We start from the raw sequence: 19,902 nt of genomic DNA, 5'->3' as shown, positions 1-19,902 counted from the left end.
CTCTCCAGCAGGGAAATCACATACAGAAACAAACCAAAAAATAATAATTAAATCACGCAGCCCTGCCCTGCCCCTGCTGATTTGGCTTGCAATATCTCAGCAAAGCTGGCGGCAAGGGAACGAGGGTGTGATCCGGTGCTGAGCGGTGTGGTCCCTGTGCGGGGACAGGGATGGGGACTCACCTCCGACCACTCCCCGGTGATCCAGATGTACTCGCAGGGCGGCAACCCGCAGCTCTCGATTTCAGGGGGGCGTTTGCTGGCATCACAGTAGCCACTGTTCTGCAGCTGCTTGTTCTCATCCACACAGACCACCTTGCGGTACCGGGACGCCTCCCCGCACGTCTTCATGCACTGTTTGCAAGAAACAATGGCTCATGCAACCCATGAGGGACTTCAGCAAATTAATCTGCATGCGGAGAGAGCCCTCCTCCCAGTGGCCCGGGTGAGCAGGTGGCTCTGTGCCCCATGTTGGCATCTCTCATTGGTACCACCTGGGTGCAAATTCGAGGCCAGGGCCCCGCTGTGCCAGGCGCTGTGGGAGCAGCCAGTGACAAACTGCTCCCATCCTTTGGAGGTACCAAATTGCAGATGCAGGGAGAGAGAAGAATCCAAGGCAGCAGCTGTTGGGATGGGGCAGATGTGGGATCCAGCTGTGATGGGACCACAAGATGAAGGGGTGGGCATGCCGGGCCAGGAGATGGGGCAAGGCAACAAAGAAAAGGGCCAACCCACATCGTTTCAGCCCCTAGTAAAAATAGCTGCTTGGAGAATGACAGCCCTGCCACCCCCCCCTTCCAAACTACACGCTGTCACACCTTGGCTGTGGCTGGTGTGGGGGACCCCCCTCCCCAGTCCCTGCTGGTGGGCGAGCAGCAGCACTGTCCTGGCACGGTGTGAGGGCACGTCTCTGCAACTGCTGCGCTGGAGGCAGCTCTATGGGTTCGCTCTCTTTTAAACACTGTCCTGCTGGTATTAAGGGCAACCCGTGCTAGCTGAGCACAACTCTTCCCAGGGGCTTCTGGAGACTTTAAGGACTCGGTTCTTTCTCTTGGAAAAACCAGCCCGGCTGTGAGGCTGTGCTCCTGGGAATGGGTCTGCACTCAGAGCGCATCTTACAAAAAACACACATAAACCAAAATAAGTCAGCATAAGAGCAGCTGTCTGGATAAAACCCTATTTTCTTGAAGTTATCGCCTGTAATGGACTTCTAACACTTTCAACTAACAGGATTAACAAGGAGAAAAATGCATGAAAATAATCATTTTACATAACGTGCAGGAAATGTCTTCCCCTAAGGAAAAGGATAAAACATTCAATCACACCATCCCTATCTGCACAGTAACACTGTTTGAAGTCACCTAGGCTCGGAGGACTGTGCCAGTTTAATCTAGTTAAAGTCTCACCCTCCAAAAATCGTTTCCAGCCTCCCTGAAGCAGCTCCTACTTTCCTGGCTGGCCCACAACTAGCAAGATATTAGTGGGTTCAGCTAATTGTAAAACACAGGCACCGTCAGGCCCCCTTTCTGTAATTAGCTGTCAGAACCAAGACTGCAAATTCTGTGAGAACACTGAAAAATCAGATCAGTCCATGGCAGGAGCAGCAAACCAGAAGAGTTGCAGTGGGCGCAACATCATGTTGGTCGTAAATATTTAGTAACTGAGCAAAGTGGAGGGGGACGGGGAAGGAGAGGCAGCCCCACAAAGCAGCATTTATTCCGACAAAATAACTTAGAAGCTCTTAGGCAACAGTCAACATTGCAAAATCCGCAGTCTGCCAAAAGACCCCAAGGGCTTCGTGTGCTTTCAACCTTATTTACTCTCTTGCTTTAAGTCCTTGGAGTCAAGCTCCTTCTAGGTCTGTGCCGAAACACAGTGATCCTATGGGGGCTGGAGGAATTTGCTGGAGCACAATTTCCCCAGAGAGCAAACAAACTGTACTCTATTTGCCCTTCTCTGATATGTCCCTGTTATGCAAGTAAAATCTGAAAGGGGGTTGTTGCACGTCAGTAAGGCACCACTAGTGCTCCATCATCATGTAGCTTCCCTGAGCCCCCTCTTCTGAGGCACCGTGAACCCCAGCGTTCCTGCCCCCTGCCAACAAGGGACTCCCACGCAGGGGGAGTGGGCCCATGGGATGGATGCTCAAAGCTCTTGTCTCTGGTTTGCCATACATCAGCCCAGCACCTGGTCACCAGCACAGGGTGAATCATTCCAGCCCTCCACTACTCACAGACAAAGGAGGCACCTTGCAAGGAGTGGGAAGAAACAAGGCTGATTTTGTCTCCTCCTCTTAATGTATATTTAAGCCTAAATTTGCAAAGCACATTGGCTCTCCATTTTAAGAGGGTAAGCAATCTCTATGCCATCAATGCACCTTCTGACATTGGCCGTGAAGAGCCATCGTATCAGAAGCCCATCCTCATTTAAAATCATTAGTTGCTGATGACAGATTGACACTCTCAGGCACACACCAGCCTGCTTTGGGTTTCTCTGCAAATAACAGTTGTATGGCCAAATCAGCCTGAGCCAGCTCTGTGCATTTTGTCATCATCAGTAAATTAAAGCTTGATTATTTGTATTTTTTAGGGACAACTGGCAATTAAAATAATTCCACTGATATATTAAATATGGTTCGAAGACAGTGAGACCGCCATAAAATAAATCAAAGAGAAACACTGCAGAGGTTCCAATCAGCCACCCCAAGGTTATAAAACATCATTCATGTAGGAAGTGGACAGTTCAGCTAGCATGAAAAGGCTATTTTTCCTTTTAATATGGTGATAGATTTTGTATGAAATCTCATGTTCATGACTGATCTAAACCTCACATAAAACAGCAGGCCCAGGGTATAACAGCTATTGATAGCAAGAGCTGAAAAACAGGTCAGGCATTTGACAATATTTGTCTCTTTTGCCTCATTTCCCAAATTCTGAACTATTTTCCTGGCAGTTCAAATTAAGGACCATTTCAAGCACTTCTGCAACTGTTTCAGAAGAGTAATAATAGCAATTAAAAAAAATCCCAAAGGCATTGCTTTGCAAAAGCATTAATTGTTTTCTTTTTTAAAAAAAAAAACCAAAATCTGACACGGAGATGAAATGAAACCCCATGCCATGAACACTTCAAACACGCCTTGGGTAACTCTGCAATCCTAATCAGGCAAGGATGGCACAATTTCCCCCAAATGGCAAATGTCAAAGATTCAAGAACTGAATTGCAACTGCCAGAGTCAGTGTCCTTCCACAGAAGTTCATAAAAAGCCTCACCAAATCCTTCTCTCTCCCAGTTTTCCCTTTTGCTTTGTGACCGTGGTCTGAATTTTACTTTGACATTAGCAAGGCCCTTTCTACTGACTCTCTTCTCCCTGGTGTGGGCACTGAGAACAACTAATTAATGGTGTTACACCAAGAGAGCAATAAATGGTTCCCCATAAGTTCCCTATTCCTTTTCATTGGCAAGACTAACTTTTTTCTAAACAACAAGAAGGAAGAACAATAAAAATCCCCCCTCTCAACAGATTCCCTTTAAAGATAAGAAATCAAGAACAAGACAGCACTGGGATGTTATTTTACATCCCGCCTTTCATGTCAATTAGGGTTCATTGCTGTTCCCTGCTCAGAGAATACTAATGCAATCTGCCTCCTCACTATAAATAACACGCAGCCAGTACTTGTGGCTGGGGAGAAGGTGCTATTCCTTTTTTTCCGAGGTACATCAGAACAAAATAAGTGCTCAGAGGAAGAGTGGCTTGGAGTCAGCCAAGGAGGCGAGCTCACATTGGGCATGTCATGCATGTTTCTATTAATGATTATATATGGGTGAGGACACTTCCAGCCCACATCCCTAGCAAAGCTCCCCTGGGAGAAAAAACAAACAAACAAACAAAAAATCTTTGTAACATGTTAAATATTTCCCAGTGCAATGGGAAGCTCTGGAAAACTTAGGAAAACATCAGCACCCACTTCCCACCGAGGGCTTGCTAGGGCAGGGGCCTCTTACCACTGGTTTGAAAAGTTGCAGAAATAAGAGAAAGAAGGTGAAAGGATGGGTAGGAGCTAATTACAGGGCTAATTAAACTGTTGGGTAAGGACTGCAACTGCATGCTGTTTGGTGACCTACTTTGCTGCCTGTAAATGTATTAGCTGAAGAAATTTAAGGGGCTCTGTAAAAGCAAAAGTTCATTGCAAGGAACTTGCTGGAGCCCCTCAGCCATTCCTACATTTCTTTTCCAGGCTGGGATGCTTCCATTGGGTACCACTGCTTGGTCAGCTCAGCTTCACTCCCTGTTGCTTCCCATCACACCTCGGCTCCCTGGCAGGTGGGAACGGGGCACAGACCCCCCCGGCCTCTTGTACTGCTGGCTGCATTACACAGGATTATAAACCCAGCTTCGCAGTGCTGCTGAGACCGAGGAGATGAAGCTAAACTTGTTTGTACCACCCCCGTCAGGCCAAGGTACCACAGGCAAGGATATCAATAAAGTCATGCACCCGCTGCCTGCAGTCTGGGGTGCTCTCGCAGTAAGGAGCCATGAACGAGCCCGTAGGGAAGGATGACAGCAAAGCAGGCGCTGCCTTAACCTTGATTTTTTTTTTCTTGCTGCGGTGAAAAAGTTGTGCAGCCTCTGCATGCGTGAGATGCTTTTTCTCTCATCATTAAAATTGCTTTTCCTATCCTCCCCCTTTTTTTCTTTCCTTTTTTTATTTTCTTTTTTCTTTTTAGTGGCACAATAAAGGCAGGCTCTGGAAGTGTCTGCGAACACCAAGGCTTTGAGCTGGAACCTGGCAGTGCCTCTCCATCTTTTTTTAATGGAGCAGGAGGCCCTGCCTTGCATTTACACCATGGCCTCTTTACACTGTCTTGGCAGAGGAAGGGTCCTCGGCCAGTTTGGTCCCCCTTCCACACCTCCCTGGGCCACGCAGGAGCAATATAAAAGCAGCCTGACTGCCAAGGAAAGCCGGATCCCCGTTCGATGCATAGTTCTTCTGCTCCCCGGTGTTGCACACTGCAGGCACCAGGGCAACCAGGATCAGGTTCTGATCGTGCACCCCCAGAAGACCTTTGCTGTTGAAAGGGTGCAGGATTGAGTCCCTGCTGCTCTGCCACCGGGACCAGCAATGGTTTTGCAGGGAGGCTGATGCACCTGGCATGGGAGGATCCTCTGCCCCTCTCCATCCCCGGCATCCCCATGGAGGGTCCATGATGAGCACTCCCTTTCTCCCTAGGTGACGAGGACATCCCCTCCATAGGAGTGGTTGCCTCTTCTGCAGTCTGTGTGACGCAGGAGTCAGCTCCCCAGAGCTGGAAGCTCCATGGCTTTTCCCAGTTCCAAGGCTGGCAGTCCCTGGACAGCAGTGAAGAGTCTGGGACAGTGGGAGAGGGATAGAGAACTGGGGCAGGACTCTCACCCAGGGATTGTTAAAAATGGAACGAAACCAGAGAGAAAATAATCATTTCAGTGCCTGGTCTGAACTCTCTCTGCCAAAATGGCTGTGCGCTCAAAGCCTGCCACAGCACCCTGCGGGCAGCTGGTGCGAGGGCTCCTCCTGAACCCCTTCCTCCTGCCTGGAGCTCCCTTGTCCTCCTGGCACCCCCTCAGCCTCCGGCCCACCCATCATCCACACTGCAGGCGAGTTAGAGCCGCTCCCAGAACCACTGGAGCAGCAGCTATATCCCCTGCTCCAGCTTAAGGGCTGGGTTTGCTGGGGGCTGATCCTGGTCATTTGGAAAAGCACTGTGTCCCATGGGAGACCTCATCTCAGCGCTGCTCGTGGCTCGACAGAAAGCATGGACCAGGGGCGTCATGAAAGGAGAGAGAGGTCAGAAGGAGCTGGGGTAACGGGGCACTATCAACATCCCCAATTCCTCCGAACCCACAGGCACAGTGGAGCGGCACGGCAGGGCTCAGCCTCTGGGATCAGCCCCAAATCCGCCCTATCCAAACCCTGCTCAATATTTGCATAGGTCCCAGCCAAACGCAGGGCGGCACGAAGCAATAAATTAACCCTACAGAGGTATTTCTCAGCTCCCCCTTCCAGCCAGCACTCATGAGCATTTCCTCTGGTTTTTTTTTTGTTTTGTTTTGACAAGCCTGGGGTTGCAACCCCAATCCCCCGGCCCTCCGGCAGCGACCTCTGCCTCGGTGGCCCCCGTCCCCAGCATCCTCCCGTGTGGCACGCTTGAGAGCACAAGTGACGTGACCCCAGGGAAGGGCGAAGGGGGGACGCCACTTACCGCCTGCCATTCGCCGGCTGCCCAGCGGTGCGTGGGGCACTCGGGGAGGTGGCAGTCCCGCTGCGAGGAGGGCCGGCTGGCTGGGTCACACTCTGCCTCCTCGGCCGCCTTCGGGGTGCCGCTGTGGCACTGCACCGCACGGCGCTGGACGCCCCGGCCACAGGACGCTGAGCACTGCAGGAAGGGATGGAAGGTGAGTGGTGGTCCCTGTCGCAGCCACCATGGTAAGTTCCTGCGGTTCACCCTGTGCTCTGGGCAGGGAGAGCAACGCTCTAACACCGGTGTTTAAACTTACAGGTGCGGCTTTTTGTTGCACAAGGGAAAATTTTTGCAAGGGCAGAGCAGACAGGCTAAAATCCCTGCTCTGCTGAAGCCAGTGGGAATTTTTGCTGTTAGCTTTAGTGGGGTCAGGATTTCCCAGCCAGGATTTTTATTGCAAAAACCTCTGGAGATAACGGCACTGCTAAACCATCACAACACACCAGAGGTGGCGAGGCTCTGTATATTACTTCTCAGGCACTCGGCTCAAAAAAGTAGTAGTTCAAAATATATCAAATGCCACAAATGGAGTGGACTTTAATGAAAAGCAAACCTGAATAACAGAAGCAAGTCTGTAGAAGTAGAGAGGTAAAGGCATGATACAGCTGGGATTTCTTTCAGCATGCATCTAAACATGCACATGCACACAAGCCAGGACATAATGTTAGTTTGTGAAAACAAATGTCTTTAAAATTAACTGCATTTCCTATTTCCTTAATTACACTGTGGGCACATTTCTCTCCACTTCTAGGCACAGCAAGAAAAGCCTGGATTTCTCTGTTTCTCAGACAACTTCAAATTATTATCTACACTACAATGCTTTTAAAAGCTTGTTTTTTCTTTCATGCAACATTTCTTAGTATTGTGACTGCACACTGTAATATGTTTAGCAGTACTTAGAAGTCCCTCTGGTACGGATTCTGCCTGGCTAGTATACTGTATAGATTTGGAATAAAGAGAATTTGCATTCATAGAAGAAAGCGTGTAAAAATCAAAGGTATGCATGTAAAACACAGCTATTACGATTAACCATTTCCTGAATTAACAACTAATATAAACAACCTTATTAATACGCCGGGAACTAAGAAAACAAGTTTACAGTCCGTTATTGCAATACCCATAAAAGCGAGCCTTCTTAAGGCAAGGAATTAAGCGGTGCCTAACAGGGAAGCAATTCTCTTCTGCAGAGTATTCCTCCGTAATGCTCTGTTTGCTTTACTATCCAAATGCCCCATAAAGCCAAGAGGGCCAAAGAAAAGCTGACTGTGACTATTTGCCTGGCTTCAGATATGTGTAAGAGGGTGGGAGTTTTTTGGTGTAACTTTTGAAAGCAGCAGTGAGATTTCTGTCACTGGTGATGCAAATGCTTCCCATATGCTGCGCTGCCTCCTTGTGATTAACGGCACTGTTTGGGCTACACATTCCATAGGGGACAGTTAAACTGAATAACGGCCACAAACTTGGAGAAACATATACGCCAGGATGCATACCATGCTGTAAAATGCCTTTTGGTTTGCATTTATCACCCACCCAAAAAGCACATGCCCGGGTGCATTGTGATGAGGGAGAGCAAGTCGCACTGTGGCTCTGTCACGGGGGGCTGTGCTGCGTGTGACAGCCCAGCAGAGTGGGTCTGGGTCTGGGGGGGGTCCCTGGCTGTGCTGGGCAAAGCATGGCACCGGGCAAAGCTGTCAGCTCATCCCACCACGTGCCTGGGCAAAACTTTACCCCTGTGTAAACCCATTAAGATCGGTGCCGCACCCTGACCGAATCGGTGGGAGGACTTGCAGTGGGGGAGTGAGCCCCCCCAGAACCCCAGGCCAGGGCTGCCACGTCCAGGACTGTCCCTTGGAAGAGCTCTGAGCTGCCCTCCTGCAAGCGAGCAAGCAAGCAAAGAGGTTTTCCTTGAGTTAATTGCAAGGATGTGTGTAGGGGAGGCTTTCCCTAGCTGAATGGGCTTTCTAAGTTCACTCGGTGGCCAGCTGCCACAATGCCATCCAGCCACATCCCGGGAGAAAGAAATCCTAGCGCATCCCCAGCCCGAGAAGCTGAAGCTGCAGGTGAGGCCAGCTCTGGGGCCACAGGAGGGCTGTGGTGGGGTAAGGGCTGGTGAGGTTGGCGAGGTGGGACCACGGGAGTTTTCCCAGTGGATCGAGGCATCTCCTGTGGGATGCTTCCTCCTGCAGCCCAGGCTAAAGCATCAGCATTGCCATGGCTCCGGCTGGGTTTATGGCTGGCTTCAAAATAACCCCGGTATGCTCTGTTACAGAGGTGGGTTTTAACACCATTTTTATCCTGGCTATTTTAATCCAGAATGCTGGTCAGCCAGCCTGTGTCTACTTCGGGGGAATAGAGCTGGCTGGCACAGCCAGAGGATACTCAGTTTGGGGCAGCCGACCTTTGCTGTATTTAAATATTCCTGTATGGGATGCCACGAGCCAGGCAGCCTGCTTGTCCTTCCAGGGGAGTCTATACATTCCCAGGAGTGCTCCTTTCTCCGCTGGGAGTCAATCACCAAATTGCCGAGTGCCAGCTCGGCTCTGGAGAAGCTCTACCTATGTTTTTAGGCAGGGCTGGATTTCCGCCTGTAGCTGAAATATGTAAATATCAGACAGCAGAATAAACATTGGTATTTTTGCTAAGTGAAAGGTAAATGGCCATAATTGATACCACTTAGGAGATGCAAAACATTAAATCTGACATTTCAGTGCAGACACAAGCACAGTTAGAACTTGGAGAAAAAGCCTCATTTCTTCCCTTCTGATTATTACGGATATATTAAAAACACTTTGCTGCAGGAAAGTGGATTCATAACAATGTAGAAAAGAATTACCCAGTTGAATACTCTGAATACAAAACATTCAGAGGGAAAAAATACGGGAACCAGAGAACCAGCCTAGCCAGCTGCTGACAAGGACTCATTTTTAACTATTCCTGTATTTTTTTAATCCTGATTTTTTTAATCATTCCTTTTCCCAAAAGGAAAAAACAAACCACATGCAGGCACATGTCCTGTGTATATAAGGTGACAAGGAGGATGCACTTTTAAAGGAAAACCTTGCCTTATTTCTCACGCAGACTTTTGCTTGCTTACCCAGGACAAAAGGCAACCAGTCCACAGCTGCTCAGATTTGGGATTATCTTTCAGAGGCAATTAGACCCTCAGAAAGCTTTTTTTGATAGTATTTAAGTGCAAACTCATCATGGCTCCTATCTTCAACAGTGGCACTGGTGATGGGGAAGGTGACACAGAGTTTCCATGCCCATTTAACTCCTGGTCTACCGCATATCCAGTGCTAAACCCCTGCCTGTTTCATAGTTTTCATGAGAAGTTCAGCACCTAAATCCACCACAGCTCTAAGGCATCAAATCTGTTGCAAAGCTGTGCAAGCCCTGCGCGCCTCTCGCAGGGACAGCCACTGCCAGTGCTCCAAACTTCTGACAGCCCCAGCTCTTCATCGGTCACGGGCAAAGAGATGCCGCCAGCACCAGCGAGGGTCAGGGTGCCAGGAAGCCATGTCAGAGCGTTTCAGGTGCCTTTAAAGAGCCCAGTGTGATTGATGTTGCAGAGTGAGCCTTTCCACCCCTTTATTTTTCCCCCAAGCAAGATGCCGGCTGGCTGAGCCCATACAGCATCAGGGAGCTGGGCTGAGGAGCTACCCCTGGAAATGCGCTGCCTGTTCTTAGCCTTATTGCTAGCATACAAATATTTCTTAATTGCCTAGTCACAAGAGATTACCTCAGGCCATAAATCACCTCATCCGCCGATTAACTTGGGTTTCTTTCTCCACTTGCATAAAATTAACTCTGAACATGCGGTGGAATAGTGGGAATTTTAAAACACGCACTTTTATCAATTAACATTAGTGTATTTTAATGCAATCGACAGATCATTACATTATGTTTACAGCTATTAGCTATAAAAAATGGCTTTCAGGAGCAGTCACTTTAAACAAGGCGCAAATCGACTATGACAAGACTATCTAATGGCCTCGTTTCTTTTCAGTCTAGCTTTCTGTATAAAATTGAGGACTCAAGTCTTGCAGGTCATAAAGGTAATAATATTGACTTAATTTCCAACAGAGGAGCAGCACCGTGCATTTGGCAGGGCTACCTGGGTGCTCCCAGCCATACCCTGGATAAGGGACCCAGACCTCAGGAACTGAACCTCCATGGTGAAGGTGCCCTCAGCCCTTTACACACCTAAAGGTAACTACTCCCATCCTATGAATTCAAAGGTAAGCATTACAACAAATACTAGTCTGAAAACAATCATAGAACATCGATGGGTTTATTGTCTTTTTTAATAGGTGACATTAAACAACAGTATGCTGTCCTAGTCCTAGCATTTGTGTGTGTGCCTGTGGCAATGTTAGTGGTTTATCTTTCAGGGAACTTGCATACAGTGAGAAGTGGTGTTTTGTACCTTAATTTGGAAGACAGACTGCAAGAGAACATTATGTTTTACAAGTTAACAGTTCATTTAGTCTGAGATTTTCAATAATTCTGCTGATTAGCACACTAATGAGGTAGAGGGAGAAGCAAGGTTCAGAGATAAAAATTTGATGCAGCAGATTCAATGTGATGACAAAGACGTTATTTTCAGGAAAACAAGGGTTCAAGGTATGCTTTCAGCAAACAAGACACTTAATAACGCCAAGCACTTTCACATTTCCAGCAGCCTCTGCTCTATGCATCAGTGTCTGACTTTTTAATGAAGCAAAATCAAGTGATGAGCTTGTTAAGAAACAAAAGGTAGTGAAAAGCATTTTTAATGAACAGCTCTGATTATTTTTTAGGCTTTCCCAGGAAGCTGATAAAATTACTTTCAGTTTTCTCAAGACTCAGGAAGATTTTGCTTGGAATGTGACACATTTAAATAATAACGGTATTACAAGCATGAATAACTAGTAGGTTCTCTTTAATATTATATACTAATGCCTTTTCTAGCAGAAACTTAAAATGTACAAGGAATTTGCTTTCAGATAGACAGTAAAAGCAAGTTGCCACATTTTTAGCTGGTACAAATCAGTGGTGCTCCACTGCTGTCCATGAAGTTACGCTGCTTTACAGCACCTGAGGATCTGCCCCAAAACTTTTACCCTTGCAAAATTAAAGAGGACAGAAGCAATGGGAAAACCAGCTTCTAACCAATTTGATGGAGGAATAATATCAAAGGGTGCAAAAAGGTGTACAGTGCGTCTCACCTGTCCCCAATCTCCTGCTTTCCACTTCGGACATCTGCCCCCTCTGCATTTCTTTTGCATGTTGGGCTTAGCAAGGTGCTTGCAATAATCTTCTTCTACATGCCTCCCTTCCTTTGACAAACAGTACACACTGCGGTGCTTTTGGCCCCTTCCACAGGAGACAGAACACTGTAAATATAAAGTAACAACAGATCAGTTTCCATGCAGGGCCACCTACGTGGTTATATATGGGCCATGCTACCCAGGGCATTTTCTTTTAAGTGGACCAAAAAGCCCATCCCCAGGTCCCCGGCAGCCTACGCAAAGCTTGAGGGGGATACAGAAGGGCAGAATTTAACCACTGGAAATGCTCCCATTTGCACTGAATATTGCATGATATTCTTAGTCAAAGCCCCCCAAAATGTCAATATCAAAACAGAGAAAGCAGCTGACATTCAGCAGGGATAACAGGCTGGATTCCTAGCATTGCTCCAGTGGTTTCAAAGGAGCAGAGTCATCTTACAGGGATCAAGGCAGGAGCCCTCAGTATCTGCTTAGGAGGACTTGAAAGAACCATTTCCATTTACTTTGGTACAAAGGGAGGTCAAATGTTGGTAAATCAGGAAAGTGAAGTGTGATATACACCTTCACAGAGGAAAATAAGTGAACAAAGGACAAGATGGAAGAGAAAAGTGCATCTTTCCATGTCCTTCGTAATAAAGCTCATGGTTGTTTTACCAATGTAGGCTGATTTATTTTTTTTTTTTTAACTAAACAGACTGAAACCAGGACATGCTCATCCTTAAGATTTATGCATTTTGAAAACAACTCAGAAGGTGGCAAGAAGGCAGAGCCTGAAGAATCAAAGCAAAAAGCAAACCAGCAGGTATGTTAGCTGTAAGCTTTGTAGTGAAGCAACTAATTTCAACCTCCCTCTGCAGGTTCACTGAACTTTTTCAAATGTGACCACTTCTGGCATGCAAACCCCAAGCAACTTCACTTTGATTTCAGATTAGTCTCCTCCAAAAGATTTAGGAATCAAAGGGGTCTGGAATCACGACAAGAATTTAATATGACAGTTTCGTGTAGAACAAGCCTCTTACTCAGCATGATGCACCCAGAGACTCAGCTTCAATTTCTTCATTACACATTATGCAAGTCATTACATACTATGTCATAAGCATCCTGGTTTAATCCTTGGGCACAAACACACTGTTTCAACCATTTTTCAACATAAAATGTTTTGCTTTCTTTTCAGAATGCAGGAAACATGCAGAGATGAGGCTTCTACCTTCATTTTGGAACTCCATCAGTATATTTCCTAAGAAATAAATTATAGCCTGAGCTCTTCCCAGCCTATGAATACATTCGAAATCTAAAAAACTACAATTTATATATGTAGCAGTTCTGGAAGATCCATTAGAATAGAAGTTGGCATATACATTTACAGCTGTGATTATTTTAAATTACAGCCCTACTTCCAATGCATTCAGCCCCTATTGTGTTAAGAGGTACACACAGAACCAGTGAGAGTAGTAACTTGCTTCGAAATCATAGGGAAAACTTCAGACCAATGTGGAAAGAAATGGGTGTAACTTAACAAGATCAGACATTGCTGTTTAAAAGCTTGTATAAGCTATGTCCTGAAAAAGCCACTTTCCTGCTGCAAGGCTGTTACAGGCTGAGAAAAGGTAGCTGATGTCCCCTGTGATCAACAGGGTTTCAGGGCCACTAATGATGCTCCTCCAAGAGGTGGGGAAGCCAGGTGAGCCTCCGGCAGGGATGGCTGCCTCTGAGTTTTCCTGAGCCCAGATGCAATTTCAAGACAGGCTAAAAAACCCCAGCGAGCAACATTCAACCTTGCACTGAGAAACAGAGGGAATTCTGTCCCCTGTTTCAAAACAAGACTTCCATGAGTTACCCAGGTTCATAAACTTCACGTCTTTCTTTAGTATCAACAGAAAAAAGATTGAGTGAATGTTATCTTATTTTTATAAGCCTTCAAATTCCATCAGAAGTTCATTTTTTTCATTCTCCCTGCATCTCTCCCCAGGCAACGAACGTCAGCAGCGAGAAGAAACTGTCAAATCCTTCTGAACCGAGTTGTAAACTTCTAATACTTTCATCCATTTACTGTCTTTGGACTAAACGCCAACACCGATATTTCCACAAAATTCAAGTGCTCCTCAGTAAGTGCTCTCCATGCAGGTCAATGCCACATTACTGTGACAGCCAAAGCTAAAACATAAATTCATAGACCTCATCAGGACTCTCTCTTGCCCCACATCCCAAGCCAGTACAGCCTAGCACATCTTTTCTCTAATTTAAAAAATACATTGGATCCAGTATTTATCCCAAGGGAAGAATAACTGTATCATGCAATAAAACAAGAACATTTCTGGGGACCTGAAGTCGGTTGATAAGTATTTGATCTCACAAATAATGTGGTGCTAGTCATTTCCAAAATTATTATTCCCCTTTTACAAATTGCTTAACTTGGGCGTGGAGCCTGATTCTGACATTTATCTCGTGATCAAAGAAGACTGCATGCATACCTTGGTGCACTCAGAGGTTGAGGCATAATTTCCCTAATTTTGTTAATACTTAAATGTAATTCCCAAGATGCTGGAATTAATCATTTCTATGTCTGTCTTTAATACAAATCAAATTTAGGCAGCTGTGCATTTTTAGATCTAAACCACTCATTTGCTCTCATGCACATGTGAGTTATGATCTCATTTGCACTGACAGAAAAAAAAAAGTCTAACATAACCAAGTATCAGAGACTGAAAATTCCTTTGCAAAGAGTCTACTTCATAACTGCCTTCTAATACATCTTAGGTATTTCCAGCTTTTATTTGGCACGTAGTTTTGAAGCATGTGTGAGCCACATGCAGAAAATAATTTACCCAAAATTTACTCAAAGCCCAAAACAGTGGGCTTCGTCTCAACGCCATATGACTTAAGGAAGCAACACACATAGCTACTGCCATCAGCCTCATCATTTATTTTCGACCCTGAAGAAACTTTGAATTTTACCAGCAGGACTCTTCATCACTGCAAACGCTGCCACCCACTTATGGTATCTTTCAGTGCCATGGTGAGGTAAGCTTTGACCTTGCTTTCTTTAAAACATCTGAATAGAACAGACAAAACCACTCTTTTCATATTTTTCTTTTTTTTTTTCTTGACTTCTTTTCTATCCTCCCCCCCTGTAGAAAATAATTCCAAGTACTGCGGATGGACAGGTGGCTCTTTGTGCAATAGCAGCCTCATCCAAGGTTCTTTGCAAGTCAACAGAAAGACTTCTATTGGTTTTAATCACCTCTGGATCCAGCCCTGAAGGTGTAACCGAGGTACCGTATTGACCTTTTTCGCTAACCAGCTTCCTACAGTCGAGGATCACATGCACTTGGGCATGCCCATGGTCAACCCATCCCTGCCTCCACTCCAGAGTGGGAAAACATTGCTCTGAAATGCTGTTTCCAGCCTGTCATGGAGGCACAGCAGCAAACAACACCCCTGGGTGAACCTGGGAGGATAGCCAGGCATGGAGGATGGTGTGAGAACACCACATTATGTTGTTTCTTAGAAATAACCAAGCTTATTGTGGCACATAAAATAATATAGGAATACTATTTCAAAAAACAGCTATAGCCGGTACACTAAAGGATCTGTAAACCTTCCTCTTGTTATTATCTTTATTATCTCCTAAAATCACCACAAATCACACCTGGCGCTTTACATGGAGAATAAGAACAAAAGAACTTTCCTAAGAGCATTAAGATCAAAGCATTTGAGCACAGATTTAAGGGGTTTATGTTTATGGCATAATTCGTTTTGTTAACATGCCAAGAACCAGGGATTGGCACGCTGGTGATTTTTTCAAATAAATACACTGCCTAGTTTAAATAAAGGAAAGGAAAAAGTTTAAATAAATAGGACAAAAATATTTCCCTATCAACTGTTTCCAGAAAGGTCAGAACACGATGCTAAATATCTCCTACAAGGCATCACTCTGCTCCAGCACAGCGGCAAGCTTGTGTTTTTGTTTCCACAAAAATTTGTTTTTTGTTTCAGAGTTCAGGAATGAGGAAGATTATTCTGTTTTACCAAGCACGTGCAAACTGCTTTAAACTAAACCTTGCTGCACATCCTACTCTGATATTTTGGAAGATGACAGTCTATCTTGTTCATTAAGATCTCTCTAAAATAGAAAGGCTGCTACTTGATTCACTAGGCTGGTAGCAGGAAAAACCCAGAGTATGTACCCCAAAAGCTCTTAAAAACTTGTAGAAAATTTCTGGCTGGCTGGTCCCAGGTTCTGACCCTCCTGTGGGGAGACCATGACCTGCTCTTCTGCACTGGGAGCTCGTACTGGGGCTGTGCCGCTGCCAGGCTGGGGGCTGGTACCCAAAGGGTGCAACAGCCCCGGGCAGAAATGAGCAAATCTTGGTCAAAAGAGGCAGCACAAAACAGTCAAGGCAAAACTGTGCATTGAAGGGGCAGTTCAACATGAGGCAGAAAAGCAAACCACCTGCAAGAACCTGGGGACATTCTCCCCCAAAAGTGAAGGTTTTCAGAAAATGCTGTTAGACCGCTTTTCCAGGCCTCTCAAGCATCAGCCAACGATTTGGGAGGTATTTAAGATAATGAATGCAAGCTGCGGTGATCACCAAGTGAATTCCCAAAGATAGGTATGCTCCGATAGCTCACCAAGGGCAGGGCTGGGGCTGGGAAGAATTAGACTAAATATGGCTTTATCAGATTCTGCCAGGAGCAACTTTTTGGAGGAAATTAAAATCAATCCTTGTAGGTTTAGATTTCCACACATTAAGGATTATATGGAAAGTAAGCGCTCGTAAGTAAGGCCTTGTTCATCCTTTCCAACAATCTGAGCTGAAACATGTGCTGGATGAAATAAAGGAGAAAAGCGAGAGAGCCCTACCGTGCGTTACAGCCCCTGTCCATGGGGGGCTGTGCTCCTGGATGTCAGTAAACTCCTGCAACTCCGAGCAGAGCCCAACCACGCACCCTTGTCGTTACATTTCAGCATCCTATTAGTCTCCATCAGCCCGTACTATAACTCACACTGCGGCTATCCGACGCTGAGATCACAGCCCTGTGACTTCTGCACCTCTGAAGTCTCTCGAGCACCAGGGACATCAGCAGACACACTGCCAAGGAAAGCCCGGATCCCTCCTCTCCGGCTGGACCTTTACCAGAAGTCTTAAAATGACTTTGTGTGTTATCCAGCAACAGCAGCTCTGTGCCATCCAAACTTGTTAGCCTCACAACAAGGTATTTTAGCAGGTAAATCCCTCGGCTTCAGCGAGACAAGCAACAGGCTTAAAACAGGGGCGCAGCTCCATGCCATGGTTTCTCCCGTGGCTGCAGCACTTTAGGAAGTATTTGTTGCTACTGTGAGACCCTGTTCCTTCCACCGATCTGTTTTAGTGTGGGCTCACCCCTGGTGCATCGGCACGGTGAGAAGCCCATGCCTGCGGGGTGGGAACACAGTGGGATTCACCCAGCCCGGCTTTCCTTCCCTGCAAAGCTGTGAGCGGGAGCCATACCTTAACGCGGCCAGCTGCCGAGAGCACGTGGTCATGGCGATTTTAGCTGGTACAAAGCCAGAAAATCCATCTGATTTTTGTGCTTTTAAGAGGGAAAAGTGGTCTCTACATTCAAGGGAGGGCAACTGGACCTGAGACCTGAGCGAAACACACCGAAGCATTGCACTGCAGTTTGAAAGAGGCTTTAGAAATGCTTAATCCAGGCTGGCTCCCCAGAGAAATGGGAGGCTTGACAAAAGGACGTGAACATTAGGGATTTTGGAGTGTCTACTCCAAGTAGGTTTGCGAGCACTGTCCAGAACCCCTGTAAAGCCACCCTGGAGCTGGAGGGCATCCCTTGGTGTGCACAAGAGCAGGCTTTTCCCTGGTGCCCTTGAGGGCTCTTGGGCACGGGCGAGGGGGGACACCCACAGCGGCTGGCCCTGGCTCTGCAGTGCTTGCAGGGTCTCTGCTGCTCTGCTCTCAGCGCTGCAGCAGAGACACAGAGTTTCCCAAGTGATAAGTTGCAAAAGGGAGAAATGAAACTATCCACTAAACCTTCACCTTCCCGCTGCCAAACCCGGCCGCAGAGACTGGTGAGTGACCTCAGATGATGTCTTGTGACAGGTTAAAAAAAAAAAAAAAAAAAAGGAACCCCCCCCAAAAAGTTTCTCAAAGAAAAGCGTCCAACTTGATGTGTTGCTGCAGCAAAGGGAAGAGGCTGGTGTGTTTGGAGCCTGTTCCTCCAGCAGCGCAGATTGCCTGGAAGAAAGGATGCTCTTGGGCTCCTTCACTTCTGCAAGATGTAAGGCCCTGAGCACTGAAGTCACACAGTAATCTCCCTGAGCCGGGAAACCTCATGAGGTATATGGAGAAAAGCAGGTAATTGCAGTAGCCATACATCTCCTTTTCTATAGTGCCCACCTAGTCAATATCACTTCCTCCTCCTCTTTCACCCACCCTGTTGTTACATCCCATACCAAGACGTTACCCAGTACAGAAACCAGCAGGGCTGTGAGCACATCAAGCTACCTTGAAAGCTGTGTCCCTGCCCCACTCTGCACTACTTAACTTGCACAACAAGCAAGCAAAAAACCCCAAATAGCCACTGCAGGCCTCTCCAGGAAGGGAGGCATTAGACGGCGTATCCTCAAATTAGGAAATGTGTGAGCTGCCCAAGGATGCAGGTATAATGGGATGTGGAAGGCACTGATAAGGCTTATTTTCCATGCTGTGGCACTTTTAAAAGAGTAGCAATTGAAGCAGCAAGCAGCCTAAGCTAACTGACACTTCATATTTTTAGTGAACAGTTGTATTATAATGCCATTTAGAAGTCCCATTCAAGAACAGGATTTCTCCGTGTCAGATGGAGTGAAACACAAAGTAAGAGCTCTCTGAGGAATGTCAGCCCTATTTCACAGGTGTGCATCACACCGGGAGTTTGTAAGAGCACTGGGCTGCTTCTCGCTCTCTGGTTTTATAAAGGAAAATCTTGGCTTAATGCTGTAGGGATCAAATGGTATCAGCCTGCACATGGTATGGGGCATCAGACAGATTTTCATCCATGCTGCTGGCTCACTCACCCCTCCCATGAGCTAGTAAAAATTAAAACATGAATAGAGCATTAAGTGCCTTTGGAACAAGGCTGACTACATCATTTTTCCTTAATGACTGCACAAATCAGTCACCAGGAAAGTTAGAAACACCGTAAATGTCTTTGTGCTTAGCATCCCTCATCTTCGCACATCCTTGTTTCTGAATACTACAGTCCCTAGGATCCGAGCAACAGCAGTTATTGCCGTTTGGGGTATACAGCGTGAATCTGGAATATAGGAAAAACGCACACAGACTTCCCAATGCCCAGCTCAGGGATCTGCTCAAAGATGCTAAACTTCACAGCTCATTCTTGAAAGCATGTTACTGCTCTAATGTGTCTCCTGCAGTCTAACAGATATTTCAATTACCACACTCAAAACCAGTGCTCTGGGAGACAAACATTCCCAGCAATTGCCCTTTTATTTATTGCCTTATTTCTCCCGTGTGTGCAAGTGTGTGCATATGTGCATGCATAGGACATCTGCAGACGTTACGAAGCCAGCAGCCACGGATGGGCCAGCCACGACACAGAGCCTGGATCCCATCACCACTGAACAGCGGTCCCACCACCAGTTCAAGTTCAGGCCAGCTGTGCAGGGCCTGGACAATGACCATCTCATTGAGAAAATGTGTAAGAGGAGAGGCATAAAAAGGCAACCACAGAGGCACACTAAATACAGCCAAACAGCCACAGTACTTCCTTGGAGAAAGGTGATATTTTGCAGTAAGTTAGGACAGAAGCACGGGTTGGACTATACATGGTGAGAAACATCAGTGAGTACTAACGGAGTTACCTGCTCCCAGTGGGATGGTGCACTGGGGAACTTGGGAAAAGCTGCATCACCTGGTGGTGGGGGAAAGAGAAGAGTTTCAAGATACAGGAAAATAACCTTCCTGAGTCTAACCACTGGTCCAGCTCCTGTCTGTCCTGCCAATGGCAACAGGAGAGACTATGGAAGGGGAGCAGATGAGATGGGCCATTCTCTGCAGCTCATTGCCCTGGTACTTCCCCAGCATTTGGGCACTGTCTTGGGGAGGTTAGAGGAGACACTGCTGCCCCATCCTTCTAATTCTCCATCAGACTAAAAGACACTTGGTTTAACCACCAGGTCAGATCACAACGGGTGCAAAGACTAACGGATGCCTGCAGGGGAGGAGCGTGGGTTGCAACAGCTGAGCATTAAGTTGCAGGAAATCAGTCCTGCAAGGAGCTGATCCAGCAAAGCCCTTAAGTGCAGCTCAGCATTAAGCTCACAGTGCCACAGGGTGGTCCTTCACCTGCAGTGTAGT

The 19,902-nt window shown here is 46.6% G+C and overlaps 1 protein-coding gene across 5 annotated transcripts in view; it reads right to left on the bottom strand.

Annotated features, from left to right (window-relative positions):
- ADAMTS9 (ADAM metallopeptidase with thrombospondin type 1 motif 9) overlaps positions 1 to 19,902 on the bottom strand; it is an 86,636-nt gene that overhangs the window by 13,398 nt on the left and 53,336 nt on the right. For 4 of the 5 annotated variants that reach the window (XR_008821261.1, XM_056334784.1, XM_056334785.1 and 1 more), the window contains exons 29-31: positions 11,483 to 11,650; positions 6,237 to 6,410; positions 183 to 353 (exon numbers count right to left, since the gene is read on the bottom strand). Coding sequence is in view for 4 of the 5 variants with exons in the window: in XM_056334784.1 (XP_056190759.1) it covers positions 183 to 353; positions 6,237 to 6,410; positions 11,483 to 11,650 (513 nt within the window). In the remaining variant the exon portion in view is untranslated. The remainder of the gene's footprint in view (positions 1 to 182; positions 354 to 6,236; positions 6,411 to 11,482; positions 11,651 to 19,902) is intronic. The other variant, XM_056334788.1, reaches the window with a different exon arrangement.

This window comes from Falco biarmicus, chromosome 4, assembly GCF_023638135.1.
Source record: "Falco biarmicus isolate bFalBia1 chromosome 4, bFalBia1.pri, whole genome shotgun sequence".
Taxonomy (NCBI): domain Eukaryota; kingdom Metazoa; phylum Chordata; class Aves; order Falconiformes; family Falconidae; genus Falco; species Falco biarmicus.
This window is presented reverse-complemented; position numbering and strand designations above follow the sequence as displayed.